This window comes from Temnothorax longispinosus, chromosome 10 (genome assembly GCF_030848805.1).
Source record: "Temnothorax longispinosus isolate EJ_2023e chromosome 10, Tlon_JGU_v1, whole genome shotgun sequence".
NCBI classification, from domain to species: domain Eukaryota; kingdom Metazoa; phylum Arthropoda; class Insecta; order Hymenoptera; family Formicidae; genus Temnothorax; species Temnothorax longispinosus.
The window spans coordinates 7,307,673-7,327,547 of NC_092367.1; the positions used below are offsets into that span (position 1 = coordinate 7,307,673).

Genomic DNA, 19,875 nt, shown 5'->3' on the forward strand with positions numbered 1-19,875 from the left:
GTTCGTTCGCGAGATGCGTCTTCGTTTCCGGACGCTGGAGAAAGGAAGTGAGCCAGGCGCGAGTCGTGTAGTATTGCCTAAATTTATTTACGATACTGCGACAGTCGCCGCTACATCAAGTTCCTGCGTTTCGCTGTATAAAGTAGGCATAGCTACCGCGTTACTCAACACGTACAATTTGCCTCCTATCTTCCCGGAATCCAATACCCGGATCCCGGTCATGCTCCGATAGGAAAGAAAGAGAGAATGCTTCTCTCTCTGTAGAATACAAGAAAATTATACGATATAACACATCTTTCGTCGTACATTATTACATTCTATTAAACAAACTCGTTTAAGATAAACAGGTGCACTTATAGCCTCTACGTCCCTTTCATTAAAGTCGATCGCTTCGAATGACAAATAGCCGTCCGAGCCGATCGACATCCGTCAAAACAAACGGATAATGCGTAATTTACATAAGAAAATAAATCGCATTTTACTTCATAGGGACACTTTAGTGGAATCTATTAACACATGTACAAAATCCATTAGATGCGAATAATTATATCATGCCGAATGGACACATATAGAAGAGAAACGATAATAAGGAGCGCGCATAATTGCAAATTATGAGTGCTCTTCGTGAATATTAGTATGCACAATATGAGTTGTATATAAAATTGATAATAATTTGTTTGACTGCAGCAAAACATGATATCGATAGAATCTATACGCGATTTTGTAATCGATCAAGCTGGTGCGGAAACGGAAAACCGGTTTTGACAGTATTTTTACAGGAATTCTTATACTTTCAAGACCGGACGCTGCAATTCGCGCAATGAACAATTGGTAATCGGTCGCGTTAAACTACTAATATCCTGTAGTCACCAAGGAGTTTTGAGAATCCCGCGACCCAGATAGCACAGCTGATCTTTATAAATTCAAAAAGATCTGAATCTGATCTTTATGAATTCATAAAGATCAACTGTGCTATCTGGGGAGTGTTCTGGTTTACTTGAACGAATGTTCGTGATCGCGAAAATTCGCGCAGTCCGATAATCAATATTTTCTCATAGGCATGGACGATTTGTACGCCTCGAACCGTTCGTACGACTGTGCTGTTCCGGGTGCGGTCAGTCCCATAGATTGCATCGGTCCGCTCTGATATGTCGGCGGGATCGGATGCCGCAATGTATTTCCCATGCTACTCGAGTTGCTCCATCTGCAACAAGAGCACTTAGTTGCCAGTGGATGAACATCTAATGTTTCGTCGAGTAATTTGGCGATCGTATCGTGAACAAAGGACAAAGTCTAAGAAAGTCACACGAGCTGAAAGTTACGCCTGTGAATTAAATAGCGTACCTGTTAACACTATCGGACGATCTAGAACTCCAGCTGGAAGGCTCGTTACGGGGATCGCGAGACCCGCTGCTCGTCACGGAGTTGAAAGATTTTGAGGATGTAGGTCCCGAATGCCAACTGCTGGGTGTACGATTGCTTTCCACATAACGACTTTCACCTGCATATAATAGCATGCAAGAATTAATGAAGACGGTACTTTTATTAGTTTATCATAATTGCAACATGTATATTTCTCTCTCCTTTGTACAGGATATATCAAAATTATTAAAACGTTTACCAGCAAGAATAAAGTTCATGCATTATACAATCTTATTCAAATGTAATTCAGAAAATTTCATTAACTGTGCATTTGTATTGTGCTTGGTATGCTTTATAATAAAAAGTATATTAATCACGTTTGCACCGACATGGCAGACACAACTGGCGTGTTCGCATTGAGTATTCGCGCAATATTTATTAGACAAACCAGCCAAGTTTTTGTATAACACTGCTTTCATATCTCGTTCATTGAATCATAAGACTGATAGCAGGTTCAACTAACTACAATGAAAACTCAACAAAAATCATATAAATTTTTATTATGAAGCATACACATTTATAAAAGAGAATACAGATCTGGATTTGGAATGAGATAATAAATTTCTTTACAAGATTTAATAATAATATATAAAAAGGTATCAAACTAAAGTACTTAAAAATTAAGAAACCAGTGTTTAATCGAGACCGTTTAGTGTTCATTTGTGACCAATGCTTAATCATTAATACGAACTTTTCTAATCTGAAATCATTAGGACTGAGCAAAATCCTATTCTCAATTTCTCTATACGTTTATCGATATAACAAAATAAAAGTATTTTAAATTTAATTTTTCAAGAAAAATTGTTTTCCATATAATAAATTTTACTTGAACTTTTAATAATAAACATAAACTTCAACATAAATTTATTTTAACTTCTAATCCTAAACATCGAACAATTTTTTCGTCCGTTTTAGCAAAAAAATCTAATGACAAAAACGTGCTGGATATGGGATACAAAAGAAATATTTATGTATGTGTCCAAATGTATTACCAAAAATTAAAAATGCTTTTTAAATAAGCAAATAATACCTCTATTCGGCAAGTTTTTTATTTCAACTGTTTTATAACTTGGTTATAAATAACGTGTGTACGCTTAACTATATAAACTATTCCTATCTTTGAAAATGTTTGGCACTTTAAATAAAGCATGATCTATAAGATATTCCTTCTTATCTATTCTATCTTCAAATATTCTCTTTAGAGATATCTCATAAACTATAAAATATTTTATACAATATTGATAAAATCTACTTATCAAAATTATGTACCAAGATTGTTTGCGCGAAAGATATATAAATTGTAAAGAAAAAAGATTCCTTTGCTACCTAATTTCATTATATCATTTTCTTAAAGGCGATAAAATTAAAAACTTTATATTTCTTAAACCTCAAAAATTTCGTTGAGTCTTCAAGCTTATTTTGGGCGCATATTTCACTGTTTTATAATATTTATATTTTAAGATATATAATTTAGTTGCACTATCTAATTTCACATTATTCATTATATATCGTCCAAGAATTTCATATCAAGGGTATTGAACAAAGATAAATTTACACGTATAATACCAGGTCGGGTGTACACACCCTCTTCTCTCTGTCAGAAATGTTTCATGAAGATGTTTTGGCTACTGTATTGCATCCTTACTTAAAGTTATGCTTACATCCTGTGTACAAAATTAAAGAAAAACCGTCTAAAAATGGCTCAGTGTGATATCAATTATAAGAATAGGGAAAGTGATAAAAACTCCATGTGTCGTGTACTAAAACCACCTCTCGTACGTATACGATTTATCATACTTACGTGGCGTGCTAGATGTCGGAGGTTTGAAACTATCACTGTATCGCGTATGAGTGTCTCTAGAGCTTCGATGCGTCTCGGGATCGGAACGTCGTACTTCACGTTCGCGAGTATAGGATGTGGTATTTGGACGATCGTATCTGTGTAAATCCAAACGAAGAATTTTTTGATCAAATTTGAAATACAATTACTGCTATTTTATAACTTGCGAATACAACACGTACCTTTCCTTGACTTGTCGAGGATCTATAGACGAGGATGCAGTGGATAGACTTTCTCGTCGTACAATGACTTCTCTTCCTCGGGAAACATCAGAAAAGGTATCTGGTCGACTATTTCTTGAAGAGAAATCGCTACTTCTTTTGAATTCTTTTTTCAATCCCAACTCTTGAGTAGATCTGAAATAAATTTAATGGCCATTATAACTGTGCTCATGGAGATATATAATTGAATTGTTCGAAATATATTTTATTATATTGTCCGGAAACTTCGTAATGACTTTCGATTGATAACGACTGAACGCAACGTCAAAGCAATTCAAATAATTACCTGCTGGATTCATATCGAGATGGTGGCGAAGGATCCAGTCGTCTATCCGGCACACGTTCCAGCATCTCGTTTCGTCTATCGACTATTCTGTCCGGGCTATGTCTGCGGCTATGTTCTGTAGCTATTCGTTTTCTGTCAGGTTCCACGTACAAATCCCGCGGATCTCTCCTGTCGGTGGACGTTCTTTTTATGGACGGTGGCGGTGGCGCGCGTCGGCTCTCCTCTAAACGCATCTGCTGTCTCTTCAATTCCAATCTCTCGCGTTCGAGCTTTTCCCTCTCGAGCTTCTGCCGCTCACGCTCAAGTCGCAGTAAATCGGCTTTTTCCTGCTCGATTCGTTCTCTTTCTCGTCTCAATTTCTCTCGTTCTCTCTCCAAGCGCGCAGCCTCTTCTCGGTGTCTACGCTCTATCTCCCGTTGACGTTCCATGTCTTCTCTTCTTCTTCGCTCTTCTTCCCTCAGCATCCGTTCCCTTTCGCGCAATCTTTGCCGTTCACGTTCTTCCTGAAAATTTAATATTTTGTTTCTTATACAAATTCGTTCTTGCTATTGATGATTTTATCCGAAATTAAAATCAATGGATATACTTACTCTGATTTTAGCAAATGTGAGAACATCATCGCGCTTGCGTCGTTCACGGCTTCGAGATCGACTATGAGAGCGGTGATCTCTGTCCCAAGTACGAATTCGTTTTTCTTCTCGCCTTCCTCTCTCGCTCTCCGGCTTCTTGCTAGTAGATTTTGTCGATCGGGAATCTGACTCTTTAGGTGGGTCTTCCTTTTTGTCTTGCATCTCGATTTTTATCTTCAGTTCGGCACTTTCATTTTTGTCATCAGATTTTTTTGCTATACAAACATGATAATTATTTAATGTCTATGATATCATCAAAAGTTGAAGTGAGACTTATGAGAAAGTAATTTTCCCTTTGTGTGTGTGTTGTAATTATTGCTGTAAAGAAAAAATATTTACCGGGATCTGATCCTTTCTCTTCGGATTCCTTCTTAATTTCTTTCTCCTTTCTTTCATTTATATCATGATCCTTCGGCTTTTCTTTCTCCTCTTTCTTCTCCGATTTACCGTTAACCGTATCACGTTTACGTACGTGACTTTGCTGCGTGTCGCCTTTCGCCTAAGAAAGAATTTATAATAAGGATAAGTTTTGGGAATGCTGAATGTCAAAGAAGAACAAACTTTAACGGTGTCACAATCAAAACATCATTATTTACCTTTTCTACAGATATAACGCGTCCATGAAGCTCGGTTCTATGTAAATGCTGTATACATTTCGCAGCATCTTCGCTCGAAGACATCGTGACATAACCATAACATCTTGCTCCAGGAGTTCTCGCATTCGTCACCACTTTTGCACCTATGACCTTACCATACTTTGAGAAGATCTGCTTTAAATCGGTCGCACGAGTACTGGATGATAAGCCGGATACCCATAAATTGCGACTGCTTGCATTGGTTGGGCTGATCTGAGATGTCTTTTTATCTACGAAGAATGTAAAACATGTTTGATTGTAAAATCTATATATAATCCGTTTATTTTTGGAAAAAAAAAAACCATTACGTTCAAAAATAATTCAATGAATCTAGCTTACCTTTCTCTTCTCTCTTCTGGCCCTTATTGCTAGACTCCACGCTGAAAGAAATAATATCGTCATTATATCAAAAAATTAAAACCCACAATAATTTTGATTACAAATAACAAATTAATTAGGACTATAAATGTGCTTAATAAGTATCTCTGTAACTATGTTAAGGACATAAATTTGGCTAGCAACTTATTTTTAGGTGGTATAACCTAAATACTTTTTGTTTTTGGGAAGGTTTCACTCGTACACCATCTCGTACGTTATCAGTTCTATTTAGATTACTGGATGTGTATTCACTGTGTTCTCTGTTCATCCACTTTTGTCACTCATGCATAAGGAAATCGTGTCCATGCGGCAACACTTATCAGCTCTAAGTATCCACAAAAGGGTCGTCTGCTGCAGTTCTTCCGACAGGGTACTTCTTGTCATAATCGGGAGTTTTTTTTTTAACGCTTTTCTCTCTTTTTTTTTTAGGGTAGTATCTTCAGTAAACAATAGGATCGCTTCTTGATAGTACGAGAACTTTAGCACGCTTTGCCGAATACAATTTACCATAAGATACTAATGTCCTTTGTATAGTGACGCACGATGAAATCGCTGCCATTCAATGAAACGAATGAATGTCCTCGTTGTGTAGGGAACACAGCACACAGAGCTCGTCTGTTTTTTTTTCTTGGTATATAGAGTACGTGTAATCGCTTTTATTGAATTTGCGAAGAAAAATGCAAGCGACATTCGAGAGACTAGTTTAAGTTTGCTAGCCAAGTTCTTGATTTCTTAACATATTTTCCAGAGTTAAGAATTACGGTCTAAGGGGAGGACATAGATTGGAAGATTAACTTCCGAGATTCGATTTATAAAAAAAAGGGAATTAAACATAATCTTGCATGTGACGTGAGTGATCTCATCTTGGAAATCCATTATCCTGACGGTACAGAGAGAGAGAGATAGAGAGAGATCATCCCGATGATACGGTTATGCAGCAGTAGAACATCCCTAGCAGAGTCGTGAGCGACACATTTCCAGTTTGCCGTACCACAGTACTGCGAACCGTACTTTTTAGCTCTATGAGAGAGACCAACCTCTTGCTTCCTCCATCTCCACCCTCCTGCTTGATCTTCGTCCCGTTCGCACCGGACGTTGTCCCTTCCTTGCCGCCGGCGCCAGGTTCCGCTCTACCGCTGCCTTTAGAGTCTCCCTTCTTGTTGTTCTCTTCCATTTTCTTCTTTTCTCCACCATCTGCAGGGACAATCAAGGTAGCATAGTCACTTTCTGCGGAAGCCCAGACTCTTCTCCCTCCCTCCTAACATCTCCTGCTTTAGTGGCTTGTAACTTCCAGTCAGGAATTTCGGCCAAGTCACTAATAAATTCACACAGCAAGCAACGATGTGGCTTGCACGATATTACGAGCCACCGATCTCCTCAATAGCACCGGTTTGATCCAGGAAACCTAAAGCTTTTTCGTCGGTTTTACGTCGATTTTACACGCGCGCGTTGCCTGTACACAAAGCTACCTTCGATCCCTTCCACGAAACCTCGAATTGAAAATAGATTTGGAAAAAAAAAAGAAAAGATAACGATAAACGCAGAGCATGCTTATCAATTTCATGAATTCGCATTGCTCTACGCTGATAAAATGATCCCTGCGATAGATTACTACTCTCGCGCGTGGGAAATGTGCTCTAACGTATAAACGCGACAACGATTCGTCGAAGAGGCACGAACAATTCGAAGATACTGGTCAAACCTCATGTCGTGCGATAATTTATTTTGCGGCAAATATTTGCTGGCGTATACTTGAGTCTTCTTGTATCCATGTGATTCGACGATAAGAGAGATCCAACGATGCTCTACGTGGTAGGTATAATTAATGTAATTGTATAGCAAATTATAACGTTAACTAACTTAAAGACTACGGGATATGGCTTGTGTTTGCTCGAACAGCAGCACGGGAATGTCGGGAGATGTACACTGTTTATCCCGGTTGGAAACCTTATCGATCACCATGCGTTTATCCCGGTCGAAACGCCATATCTGTTGCCGGCTTGCACTTGAATGATAGCACGCCACGTCTATCGTGGCTGGACTATGTCGCATCCAGACGTTGAATCGAAGTTCACGACGAGGCTTGAAGACCGGAACTCGTAGGACGAGGAAGAAGGTTGCGGACGATCCCAACGTCGCCCTTATTCCAGATGGTTGCACGAATACGTTCTTGAAGACGCTTGCTCTTGACACTGGCGCTTTTGCTAACTTACTCAGGATGTCGCAGATACAAATATCGCTAGCCTTGATACTTGGAATACTTATAGCTAAATTTAAAAAAATAGTCAATGATATGGCGAACTTACCTTTGTGCCTGTCATGAGACTCTGTCTGCAATAAAAAAAAAAATATATCTATTAGAAATAATTCCAAAAGAACTATATTCTAGATCCATGGAAAAAAAAGATTAGCTACTATTAACTAAAATAGTCGTAATATATGGATAACTAACATTTTTTGCAACGAGAACAAAAGATTTTCCTACTATTGCTAAACTATAGCTCTCGCTGCAAAAAATATTAGTTATCCATATTTTACGACTAAATTTAGCTAAATTTTTTTCCGTGTCTTGAATCTTTGTGGAATTAATTATAGTAGTTTCTCGAAAAATGTCTTTCTTGAATCGTACCTCCTCAGCTAGGAGATTCTCCTCATCTTCTCCAATAGTTAAGTTGATAGAGTCCTCATTATCAATACCATTAGCTTCAACAGTGGTGGATGGAGCGTCTGTTTGGTGCGAGACAGTCTTCTCTGCCTCATTCTTCTTGTCGCTGCTCTGTGCACTTTCACTCGCAGCCTTGACTCCTTGCATTTTATCTTCCTGTTTTTCCTCCTTCACAAGAATATTTTTAACTTCAGGTTCAGGCTCCTAAACAAAAAAGATTAAAGTAAATTGTTAATTTTGAACCATAGATCCAATCCTAATTAAAATATCTAACATCAATATGTATGCTATACCTCTTTTACGTCTTTCTTAACAACATTTTCTTTTTCATCATGCAGTTCTGTCTTTATCTCCACCTTAGATTTATCTAAATTATCCTGTCCATTTTCTTCCTTCTGATTATCAATGTTCTCAACAGAATCTTCTTGATTTAAAGCTCCTATGACACGAGAGAAAGAAGTTTAACAAACGATAAAAATCTGTCATTTTGACTCATCATCAATTATTGCAATATGAGATTAATGTTCTATATATTAAAAACTACATATAATATTTAAAAATATATATACCGCCATTCTTTCTCGGAATGATTTTAGACGACCCACCAGACGGTACGATAAGATATTCCTCGGGATTCTTCCCTTCATCCAGTATCGCCTAAAAATATATGTTATACCATTTTAAGTTTATAAATGCAACCCATCATTATCGGCACGCAAAGATTCAATTTCACCAAAAAATAAATGTATTGTGTCTAAAAGTTCATGGTTTTATCACTTTGGCTTTCTCTCACTTATAGCATTATTTATGCAATACTCTTTCCACTAGCATTTTATAAGCTAATACTATAGTATAACTGTGCTAATACGGTCAAGGAGAAAACAATCGTTTATTCGCGAAGACATTAGTAAACTAAATTTCCCTTCTCCCTCCCCAAGTAGCACGGTCAGATTGCGCAATCTTTCGACAAGAATTCCTGCATGTTTTAAGCGGGCAGAAGCGCCGCTTCACTTTTTACTCGAGCTCCGATGCGGGAAAGGCTTAATCGAAGGTCAACCCTTTCGAAATCGGGGCGAAATACCGGTGACAACAGGCCCGCTAAATCGACAAGATCGATGGCGATAAACGCGCTGCTTGGAGCACGAACGGGAAGGGTCGCGGGCGAGAGAAAAAAACAGGGAGGCATCGCTCACCTTGGACAGCCGTTCGAGAAGCGCCGCTTTGTTACCGGATTTATCCAAACCGCGACGTTCCAGCTCCGTCTTGAGGTCTATAACCCGGAGCTCGGCAAGCTTTTTCCCTTCTACATCGGCCATTGTACCCGCAACGACACGATCGTTCGCGGGACGGGAACGACAGACGACAGCGGCGGCAGCGCAGAATCGCGTCGGACGGATTGCGCGTTCGAGCCCGATATCAAGGATTACGATAAGCGCGTGACCACGACTGAAACAACTTGGGTACAATTGGCTCGAGGCGGAGGCGGAGGATCCCGAAGCACGAGGAAACGGCACGCTACGAGCTACGGGGACTCTTCGATGGCACACACTGTTCGATCACCGTATCGGAAACGAATGGGAGGCCATTGCGTCTACCATCGAATTGAATCGAAATAATCGAATATCGAATATCGCATTTATTAACTGCGTTCGGAAGAACGCGATCGGGTCTGTTCGGCTCACGTTCGGAGAGAGAAAAGAGGAAAGAGAAGTCGAACGCACGGTCTATTTAAATATTTTACTATTTTTATTAAAGATTTGAAGACTGCGAATTGTCTCTTATAGTTGAATCTTTCGTATTTTTTTTTACCTTTATTTGTCATCTTTATTTTAGATGTGGAAAGTGTGTAACACAGCTACGAGGAACAGACCCCAAATTCCGACCAATCATATGTTTTTAAATCCCAGTCCGCATTATTCTGATTGGTTGGAATTCTAATCTTCAGCGCGTTATCTGCATCTACAAATTTAATATTTAGAATTCTGTTTAAGCGAATTTAGAATGATTTTAATTTCTAATCAATTCCGATTAATTTCAATTTTTGATTGATTCAAGTAGCAAAATTATTTGAAGCAAAATTTCTATATACAAATACACGATACGATTTTCGAATTGGATCTCACCGATCTCACGCTGTTTAGTTAATTACTATATCTAACCGCGTTTTATCATAACACAATAACATTTTCTATTATTCTACAAGTAAAATTTTAAGAATAAAATATATATATATTTCATGTTCTGCCAAATTGATGTACATACTAGCACATAAATTGTATTTGTAAATAACTTTTTAGAAATTTTTTCTTAATTTATATTGTTATCAGGCCTATATACATTCGAACATTTAAACAAATACTTTTGCATATTTTATGAAAATAAAAACTGAAGTTTTGAAAATACTAACATTTTATGTCTCTTTAATAATATTTAACTTTTAAACGTGTACATATATGAAATAAAGACGACATATGATATCAATTTAGAAATTTTGTTTGAAATTTAGATCCTCAGAAGCCTTTAAATTTTATAATCTTGATCTTTTATCTTTGAACTAGATTGTACGTTTGCAGTCTTATGACATGAGAAGCATAATTTTATGGGCAATTAATGGTTCGAATTTTGCTCACAATTTCATATTAACGTTCCGGTTATTGAAGAATTAATAATTTTATTGTATATTATTGTTATTATAAAGCAATTCTTTACATATCTCAGAAATAAAGAAGAGAAAAAAATGACATTTTTTGATATATTTATTTAAATAATTTCATGCGAGACGCCATTTTGTTACAAAATAGCCTCAGTGGCCAGACTCTTATATAGGGACTCTAATTTTGGCGTAGTCCGAGTTACAAGACAATTTCCATAAAAAGAGAGGGATAGGGTTCCCGAGGTAACTCAAATTAAAAAAAAATCTGCAGTTTTTAAATTTTAATCACTTTTTGTTGGTACTGTACAACACAAACATATCCTGCCCGATCTACAATAACTGTAGTAAGCTGTAGTAAGCCTCAAGCCGTAAGAAATTGACCAATTACAGGCGAATGTGAGGAGAATAATCGACTGTGATTGGTCAATTTCTTACATCTTGAGGCTTAAGGCCATTGCACGTAACAAAGTTTTAGTCATAATCGTAAGGCCGTAAGAAAATAGACCAATCACAGTCGATTATTCTTCTCGAGCTCGAAGAATAATCGAGTGTGATTGGTCTATTTTTTTACGGCCTTACGATTATGACTAAAACTTTGTTACGTGCAATGGCCTTTCTGATCTCCGCTTACTTTTAGTTCTCTCACTTTACAGGTAAATCGCGCTGCGATTGTAAACAATGACGACAATGAGCGACAGCGATGACGACCAGCCGCAACTGAGCTCGAGTACTCTTGCCGCGCTACAGGAATTCCTAAAGGAGAAAGAGGAGCGAGAGAACTTGCTGAAACGTATATCCGAGGAAGATCGGATACTACCAGATACTCCCTTCGACGAGGACTGGGTGAGTGAGAAAATAATACCATTTTAATTTTGCTTCAGATTTTTTTTAATTCTGGAGAAACTTACGCACTATCTCGACGTTACAGCAATTGAGTCAATTTTGGTACAATGACGATACGATAGAGACTTTTGTCAGAGGTGCCTTAAATTCTACCCCGGCGAAGGGAAAGATCGCTCTGGTATCTTGTCCAACTCTCTACAGCAAATTGAAGAAAGAATGCGGTGAACGGCAAGGTATGATTAGCACTTGCATCCTCAATACATGGAGTAATTTGCAGCCTGAGTACAGTGAAGTTAACTAAATTATATAGTTTGCAAGTATATTATTTTGATATTGCAGTTACCCTGTTTGAGTATGACAGCCGTTTCAAGATATTTGGCAAGGATTTTATACAGTATGACTACAAGTTTCCTCTGGACGTGCCCCGGGACATGTCCAGCCAGTTCGATTTGGTTATAGCTGACCCACCGTTCCTCTCGGAGGAGTGTCTAACCAAGACGGCGGTGACGGTGAAGTTTTTGACCAAGAAGAATATCGTGCTCTGCACAGGTGTGTACGACATCATTTTTCTGCCAAATTCCTGTTGTGTACCGATTATCGTATCGATACAAGTAGGACACTATTATTTGTGTGCAGGTGCCGTTATGGCGGAACTGGCGGAGAGGCTGTTGGACGTTAGAAAATGTGATTTTATTCCAGGTCACAAAAACAATTTAGCTAATGAATTTTACTGCTATTCGAATTTTGACTTCGACAAAACTCTGAAAGAGTGAACAGTATTAGAGACGGTATTGAACAAAGAATAAATATATTTAAATGTTGATAATCTCGTGTATACTTTTTCAAGAACCGATACGAATGGAATCCTAGGTACCTTCCCAATTGACGAATTTTGGATTTCTGTTGTTGTATTTGTATCTTATTGTATCATATATATGTATGTATGTAACATGTGGCTATTTGAATTTACGCGGGGAAGTAATTTGAAGGTTAGGGAATATCGAAATGTACCGTCTGTTCTTTTTCGAACAACTTTCTGAACCGTGCACCCTGGTGCAGAAAGTTGGACAAGGTTCAGAAAGTTCTTCGAAGAAGAACAAACGGTACTACACTCATGTGATGTTAGTACACTCCAGTGACTCCAGTCGGCGGCACTGTCGGGTTGATTTGTCAGTTTGTCACTGTCACTCGTCTGCAGGTTAGGTTCTGGACTCGTCTCGAAATCATATTCATAACGGGTTCATCAATGTGGACGATGGATTTACTACTTAACTTGCTGATTGGTTAAAGACATAATTTTCAAAAAGTCTAAAATCCGTAATATGTCGAATGAATTCGTGCATTCCGTTACGGTCCCGCGTATTTACAAGTTCACGGCCGACATTGTTCGTCGCGTGCGAGAGGATGGTGCCAGCCTGAAGACTCTGATTTACGAGAGGAAACATCCCGTAAGTGTAAAATACAACGGACGAACGAACGATAGGGAAGGGAAGGGAAGGGAAGGATATGAGATTAATTTTGAAAAGACCCCAAGGTTCTAACTTTGTCGATTACATTGGGTGCGTTCAGCCGATACTCCGCTAGCCTAGCAATCGTGAGCAGTCGCTCGTTTCCTCTCCTTTTAATCCATTGGGTCAAAGGAGAGGAAACGAGCGAAAACGAGCGACTGCTCACGATTGCTAGGCTAGCGGAGTATCGGCTGAACGCACCCATTGTTACGTACAATGCCATACAATTGCCATAAAAATGTAATATATCGTGTACGATTCAGAATGTAGCCGGCATATACGGTCTGTCGGTGAATACCTTACGAGCGTTGCCTCAGCTAGACCGGCTGCTCGACAAGACTCAAATTCTAACGGAACAACCGCGTTTGAATCCCTGGCTAGCCAAAGTTCTAATAACGGAGCTTTTGTGGCGCAAGGGATGCCTGAAGAGCCGCTCCAAGCCTGTCTTAACTGTCCTAGCTTACGAGAACAGACTACGAGAGGAGTCAAAGAGTCTCGACTGCACAGAGACTCTCGTCGTTCACAAAGAGAAAGGTAATTGTGCTCGTCAATAATCACTGCATGCTTGCATTTTTACAGAGACTCGGTCTTCGGCGAAGACTCCTCGTAGCGCAGTAAAGGCATTCTTCTTCATGGTCCTGATTATTCGCAACTGCAGAATATTGTCCAGTCGACCGAACAAACAAGTTAGAGTCGGAAAGCTACAAGATCGTCAAAACAGATCTTGTCGTCGAGAATCGATTTGCAACAAAAAGAACAATTGCGCGATGGGCCCAGCAGCGGTACTCGGAACGTTGTTCCTCTATAGCGTCGCCATGTTCACTTTGCCGTTTGCTGCCTTCTTTGGGGTACAACGTTTCATGATATTAGAATTCCAGACTGATACCGCCGTGACGAATTACATTTCTGTACTGGCTGCCGTAGTCACAGTGAACTTGATTATCTCCTGTTACGCTTATCAAGCTTTAAACGAGTCTGTCGAGGAGAAGGAACAAAGCGAAGATCAAGTAGAGAGTTTGAATGAGAAAGCTGATTAAAATTATTTTTTCTTTTAAAAAGTTTGTAAAATGTCAATTATTTTTCGTCGTGTATGAAAGAAAAAAAACCAGCATTTTTTGTTACTTAAACTACAGTATGTGTATCTAATTAATACGCGTATATGCTTAATAGAGAAAATAATAAGTTTAATAACTGAAAGAGATGTAAATATATACATATGTAAAGACTGTATATAACGATGGGCAATCTTTACGTAATAAAATAGCAACAAAAAGTATAGTATTTTAATTTGCAAAAATCAAGTTGACCTCTAAATCCTTTTCAAAAGACGATATTTTTATTCCACATTCTACACGAGAAGTAGGAAAAATTTTCTTTTATCATTATATTCCATAAAATCAGTTGTTTAGACATTATTACTTTACTAACTTGCGTAGGTACTTGTTTTAAGGAGCAAGTTATAGATTTTGCTCTATAGATTTTTATTTTATATGAAAATATATATTTCTGATTTTATATTGCGAGGAATGCTGTAAAGTGTAACTAAAACAGATTTGATATAACATAGATATATTAAAAATTGTATTGGATTTTTTTAAATGTATAATTAAAATTAAACAAATTATAATGTAAATTTGATTTTCTTTGAATTAGATATAAAAATGTTTCAATAAAAAAGATACGTATGTATAGATACAGAAAAAAGAAAGAAATTTGATCTAATAAAAAATATTCATATATATTTGGTTTATTGAAAAATTAAACTATTTTTCCTCCTTTTCTATCATTAGATCAGATTTCTTCTTTCCCCGCATACATTTGTGTATGTGTGTGAGTGTGTGTGTAGTAATAAATATATATTTGCTGTATTTAATGGAATTCTTCAAAAAGATTTGATTATTTTTCTTTTTTCTTTTCAGTGCAAAGGCCTAGATACGTCCGTGTCAATACTCTTCTGTTGTCAGTGGAAAAAGCCATCTGTCTCTTCCAGGAGGATGGATGGCAATTACTACCCAAAAGTACAACATACTCTTCATATCTACAATCCTTATCGCAATTATCAAAACCGCATTTTATACAAGATCTGCATATACCTGAAATGTTGGTTTTTCCACCCCTGACACCCTTTCACGGACACAGCGGTTATAAAAGTGGCGAGCTTATTCTTCAGGATAAGGTATATAAATTTAAAAAAATTACTTTTTTAAAGAAAAATAAATGTCACCAAGTGCGCGCACTAGTATGAAAAACTGTTATATATTGAAAGAAATCTGTTGTACAAAATTGTTTTAGTATATCCAAAAATATAAAATAATTGTGCATTATAATATAAATGGTATTGATTTTCGTAAAAAAGAATGTTCAAGTGAATAATAACCCAGGTAGCATTAATGTCTAAAAGACATCATAAAGATGTCTTTAAGATGCCAAAAATCTTAAAGATGTCTTTATGATGTCTTTTAGACATTAATTGCTACCTGGGAAGTGTTGGTTAACATTTCATAATTTTAAAAATGTTCTTAAAAAAAAGTAATGAAGTCAGAAAGTTGCGTCAAATGAAAGGAAATATGATAAACGTCTTAAAAAATTAAACATTTAAAAACCCACCAAGATAATAGACGATACTTGTATTTAAATGCAGTTGAATAGTTAATAAGAAGATATAGAACATGATTATGCAAACAGATTATTTAAATCTTTAGGAGTAACAATATAAAATGAAAAGATTTAGATAAAATAAAAAAATATTTAATATAAAGAACTTGGCACTGCTGGACTAAGAATAGCTGAAATAAATGAATAAATATGATAAATGTGTACGTACATACGGTACATAGACGCGTGTTCAGGTTCAGGTCTAAATTAAAAACATTTATGTGTTAATTTTCATTGTCTTATATTCCGAGATTCAACTTTTACTCAACTTTTATCAAATTTTAGTAGGTTACTAATATATAAATTAGCATCAACAAGATTTAATCAATTGATCAATGATTAATAAGATGCATTCAATAGGTTTATGTTAAAATTTTGTTTTTCATTCAGGCTAGCTGCTTGCCGGTGCACTTGTTGGATCCTGTTAGTGGTTCTGTAGTGCTGGACATGTGCGCCGCGCCCGGCATGAAGGCTACTCATGCGGCAGCAAAACTGCAAAATTACGGGTAATACACAGTTTGTTCTCCAATAACATTCTCTGTTAGATATCAGATTGCATGAAAAATGGAAACCAAAAATGTATGAACACTAGAACTACTGAAGATTAATCTACCGAAAGGAGATTTATCTCTACCGAAGAAATCCTGCGATTAGAAAAGAATAGAGAAAAAGTAAAAACAAATTAATAAAATTAATCATCTGTTCTCTATCTAATTTTTATAAAAGTCAGGGAAAATTTCAGAAATTAAGATGTTTTAATAATGTCAAACGGATCATTTTAACCACTTTGATGTTTTGACCAATTTTAGTGTTAAATATTTAATCTGATATTTTTTTATGCAACTATATTTTATTAATTAGTTTAAATAAAATAATTAATGTTTAGAAATGGATACTAGTATAAATTGTTTTTATATAGGAAAGTTTATGCTGTGGAGATTGATGCCAAGAGATTTGAAACCTTATTGAGTCAGATGAAAAAGACTCATTCCCTCTGCGTGGAACCTCTTAATCAAGATGCTTTGACTCTCGATCCAAAAAAATATTCACATGTGGAATATATTCTAGTTGATCCAACTTGTTCTGGATCAGGTAAGAGAATCCTCCACTTTCTAATAAATAAAATCAAATTTAAGTTAATACACTAACAATAAATGTCAGAATAGGAAAATGGAAATTCTAATTCTTTTTTCGAAATGAATTTTCTTTGTCGCATTATTTCCTATTTACAGAAGGCACCTATTAACGTAATCGTTTATTCTATATTTAATCACTATACAACTATTCGTTGTAAAATACGACATAATTTTTATTTTGTATGATTTTACGATATATAATTTTATAACATTTTTATTAAAGGCATTGTCGACAGACCAAAACAGAGCGATATGGATGGCAAACCCGAGTCAAAGCGTTTGGAAAACCTACAATCGTTCCAAGTTTATCTTCTTAGATACGCGCTGTTCAACTTTCCAAATGCAAAGAGAATAATCTACAGCACTTGTTCTTTACACCCCGAGGAAAATGAAGAAGTAATAGACGAAGTTCTCGCCGATATTGGTAACGCTTATCATCTGGTACCTGTTAGACAATTACTAAAAAACAACTGGACTAACTTCAGCTCGAAAAAATACAACTGCGGAGATACATGTTTGTATTCGAAGCCAGATGATGATTTTTGCAATGGTTTTTTCGTAGCGGTATTCGAGAGGAACTTTGATGTGACTCTGCCAAAGTGCAAACACAAAGGTGGTAATGAATATAGAAATGTTATCAGGGCTAACTTGAATGTCAAGAAAGATGACATGGCAAAAACAGACCCGTATGAGCGAGAGAAATGCGTTAAGAAGAAGAAGAAGAAGAAAGAAGAAATTTCAACAACTGTAGATGGACAAGGAAAGATATCGACTGATATTGTTAAATTCGTAGTTTCCGAAATAGAAAATAAAGGCAAAGTAAAGACAAAAGAGGCAAAATGCAGTGAAAAAGAAGTAGAAAAAATGGACGTTCGCAGCAATTTGTCCAATTTAAATCATAAATTGGCATTAAATAAATCCAAAGATATACAAAAGAGGATATCAGATGAGATGGAAGCGAAAAAATCAAGGAAGCAACGATTAAAGTGTGAAAATGCACTGGAGGTGGAAATAGATAATGACACATTGGATGCTAATTATGGTGAAAAGGAACAAAATGAGGAAATTGAAACTAAACTGTCCAAGATAAAAAGGAGAAAGAAAAAAGCAACTAAAGAAATCGTCAAGATTGATAAAATTTATTTCCAAAAAAAGAAACAACAAGAAGAAATTGCAATTGTACCATCAAAGAAGAGGAAAAGAAATGAAGAGAATTCTTAAGTGAGATTAAATGTTAAATGAAAAAAAAGTAATATTGTATTTATTTATCTTGCCATTGTCCCTTATTACGCGTTTAGAGACACATGATATATTATACATCCATGATATATTATAAGCAATATATAGATGAGAATATAAAAATTGATTGCTGGAGTGTTGAATTTTTAGAAAATCTAGAGGGTCTAGAGAAATTGGTGGTTATTTGCCTTCTCGATATCTTTGTTTAATTTTTTCATTTCATCCAGCAATATAATACTTATCACTATACCTACTGACAGTAAGTAAGAAAACCATTTATCCGCTCGCTCAGTTCGCGATCGCAAATACACGCTCGATAACTGAGCGAGGGTGCATATGGTTTTATATGTATATACATAATATATATTCCAGCTAGATTATAAAAATTCTGAAAGAAAATTAAATGCAGGCTTTACACTGGGCTGCATTCGGATTCACCCGAGTGCTAAAAATCCTATAGTATATGTTACGTGCACTATAGATTTTCAGCACCCGGGGCTGCGTTCGAAAACTTTACTCGGGTGCGCATCGCATTGTTCTATCTTAATTGTTACTAAAAATTAAACAAAGACAGAACGACGCTGGTGTACACCCGAGTGAAGTTTTCGAACGCACCCCTGTGTGTGCTTGTACATATTTATAGTATATTCTATACACACACACACCACACATATATATGTATACATAATACAAGTACTCGTTTTATCAGCAATTCGCGACATGGTAACATGGAAGCCTGTTGGCCTGCTTAAAGTCAACCGATAAGCATGTCGATTATGCCGAGGTATACATATATACGTATAATTGCGGTGAAAAAACCTTTTCTGATATATATGTATAGGTATAGGGTATAGGTATATAGACGTTGGTTGATATAATTATGCGATAAACTATGATTCAGTTTTCTAACTTGGCCCTTCACTGCGCGAGGTACACACGACGTTACTTAACTTGCTAGAATCGCGTCGCGTGAGTCACGACACGACACGAAATGTCGAGAAATATTGTCTATTAGAGCTATAACTTAAAACTTAAAATAATAGTAAGTATATTAGGTATAACATATCGATTATGAAGTGTTGGAGAAACTGAAACTATTACACGTTAGAACTGGCGCCAAAACTGTTTTTATATACATACGTTAATTTTTTTCAATACCTACCTTATTAATTTTTGTGTTAATGATTCGATTAACAATAAGAGTTAAGAACTCTTTACGTAATCGTAATAAATGTACATAATTCGACGTTGTAATGTAGTTTTATTACTCGCGGCTATATATCTCAAAGGTAGAAAAATGCTTTCAATTTACACCTTCCTTCTTTCCTTTCGATCAAAGATATCGATTTTTTCATATATGACATTCTTACACTTGTTTATCCATCAATTTATTACTAGTGATTCTCTCTCTCACTGATTTATATCTCATTGTCAATAGCAGTTTTTAAGCAACTTGCGAGGAAACGATCGAAATGTTTAGGCTTTGAGGAAAGAGTTGAAAATCTTTTGTGTTTTAAATATTTATTTCGCAAACGAATCGTGTATTTTGTATGCTTCTCTCTCTCTCTCTCTCTCTCTCTCTCTCTCTTTCGTTAATACAGCTTTAATATACATACCTATATTATAAGACAATAATAAGGTACACAGATCCAAGCCCTTGGATCTTACATTACTTTATTTACTGCGACTTTATAGTCACTAGATAATTCGTTACAATTAATCGCATAAATTTCTCAATCTTTTACGTTTTTGTAAATTTGCGACA

The 19,875-nt window shown here is 36.4% G+C and overlaps 3 protein-coding genes across 5 annotated transcripts; 2 read left to right on the forward strand and 1 right to left on the reverse strand.

Moving 5' to 3' along the window:
• Positions 1-63: 63 nt before the first annotated feature.
• Positions 64-9,667, reverse strand: LOC139821046 (uncharacterized). 3 transcript variants are annotated; one of them, XM_071791761.1, is made up of 15 exons: positions 9,270-9,667; positions 8,646-8,733; positions 8,370-8,515; positions 8,041-8,280; positions 7,718-7,742; positions 6,449-6,605; positions 5,373-5,413; positions 4,995-5,263; positions 4,738-4,897; positions 4,360-4,613; positions 3,770-4,272; positions 3,445-3,618; positions 3,224-3,360; positions 1,345-1,501; positions 64-1,218 (listed from the first exon to the last, which is right to left on the reverse strand). In XM_071791761.1, exons 1-15 carry the CDS (start codon positions 9,390-9,392, stop codon positions 1,116-1,118), a joined length of 2,577 nt encoding a protein of 858 aa, XP_071647862.1. In that variant the 5' UTR covers positions 9,393-9,667; the 3' UTR covers positions 64-1,115. The 3 variants fall into 3 exon arrangements, with proteins under 3 accessions (XP_071647862.1, XP_071647861.1, XP_071647863.1); XM_071791760.1 differs by having other exon boundaries at positions 64-1,204; positions 9,270-9,666; XM_071791762.1 differs by lacking the exons at positions 64-1,218; positions 1,345-1,501 and adding an exon at positions 1,726-3,086.
• Positions 9,668-11,347: 1,680 nt separating this feature from the next.
• Positions 11,348-12,398, forward strand: LOC139821161 (EEF1A lysine methyltransferase 1). Its single transcript, XM_071792003.1, has 4 exons — positions 11,348-11,572; positions 11,658-11,805; positions 11,912-12,121; positions 12,209-12,398. Exons 1-4 carry the CDS (start codon positions 11,408-11,410, stop codon positions 12,343-12,345), a joined length of 660 nt encoding a protein of 219 aa, XP_071648104.1. The 5' UTR covers positions 11,348-11,407; the 3' UTR covers positions 12,346-12,398.
• Positions 12,399-12,702: 304 nt separating this feature from the next.
• On the forward strand, positions 12,703-18,245 carry Nsun5 (Nop2/Sun-like domain containing protein 5). Its single transcript, XM_071792002.1, has 6 exons — positions 12,703-13,020; positions 13,344-13,614; positions 15,000-15,256; positions 16,126-16,241; positions 16,655-16,827; positions 17,095-18,245. The coding sequence occupies exons 1-6, from the start codon at positions 12,895-12,897 to the stop codon at positions 18,090-18,092; spliced, it is 1,941 nt and encodes a 646-aa protein (XP_071648103.1). The 5' UTR covers positions 12,703-12,894; the 3' UTR covers positions 18,093-18,245.
• Positions 18,246-19,875: the final 1,630 nt, after the last annotated feature.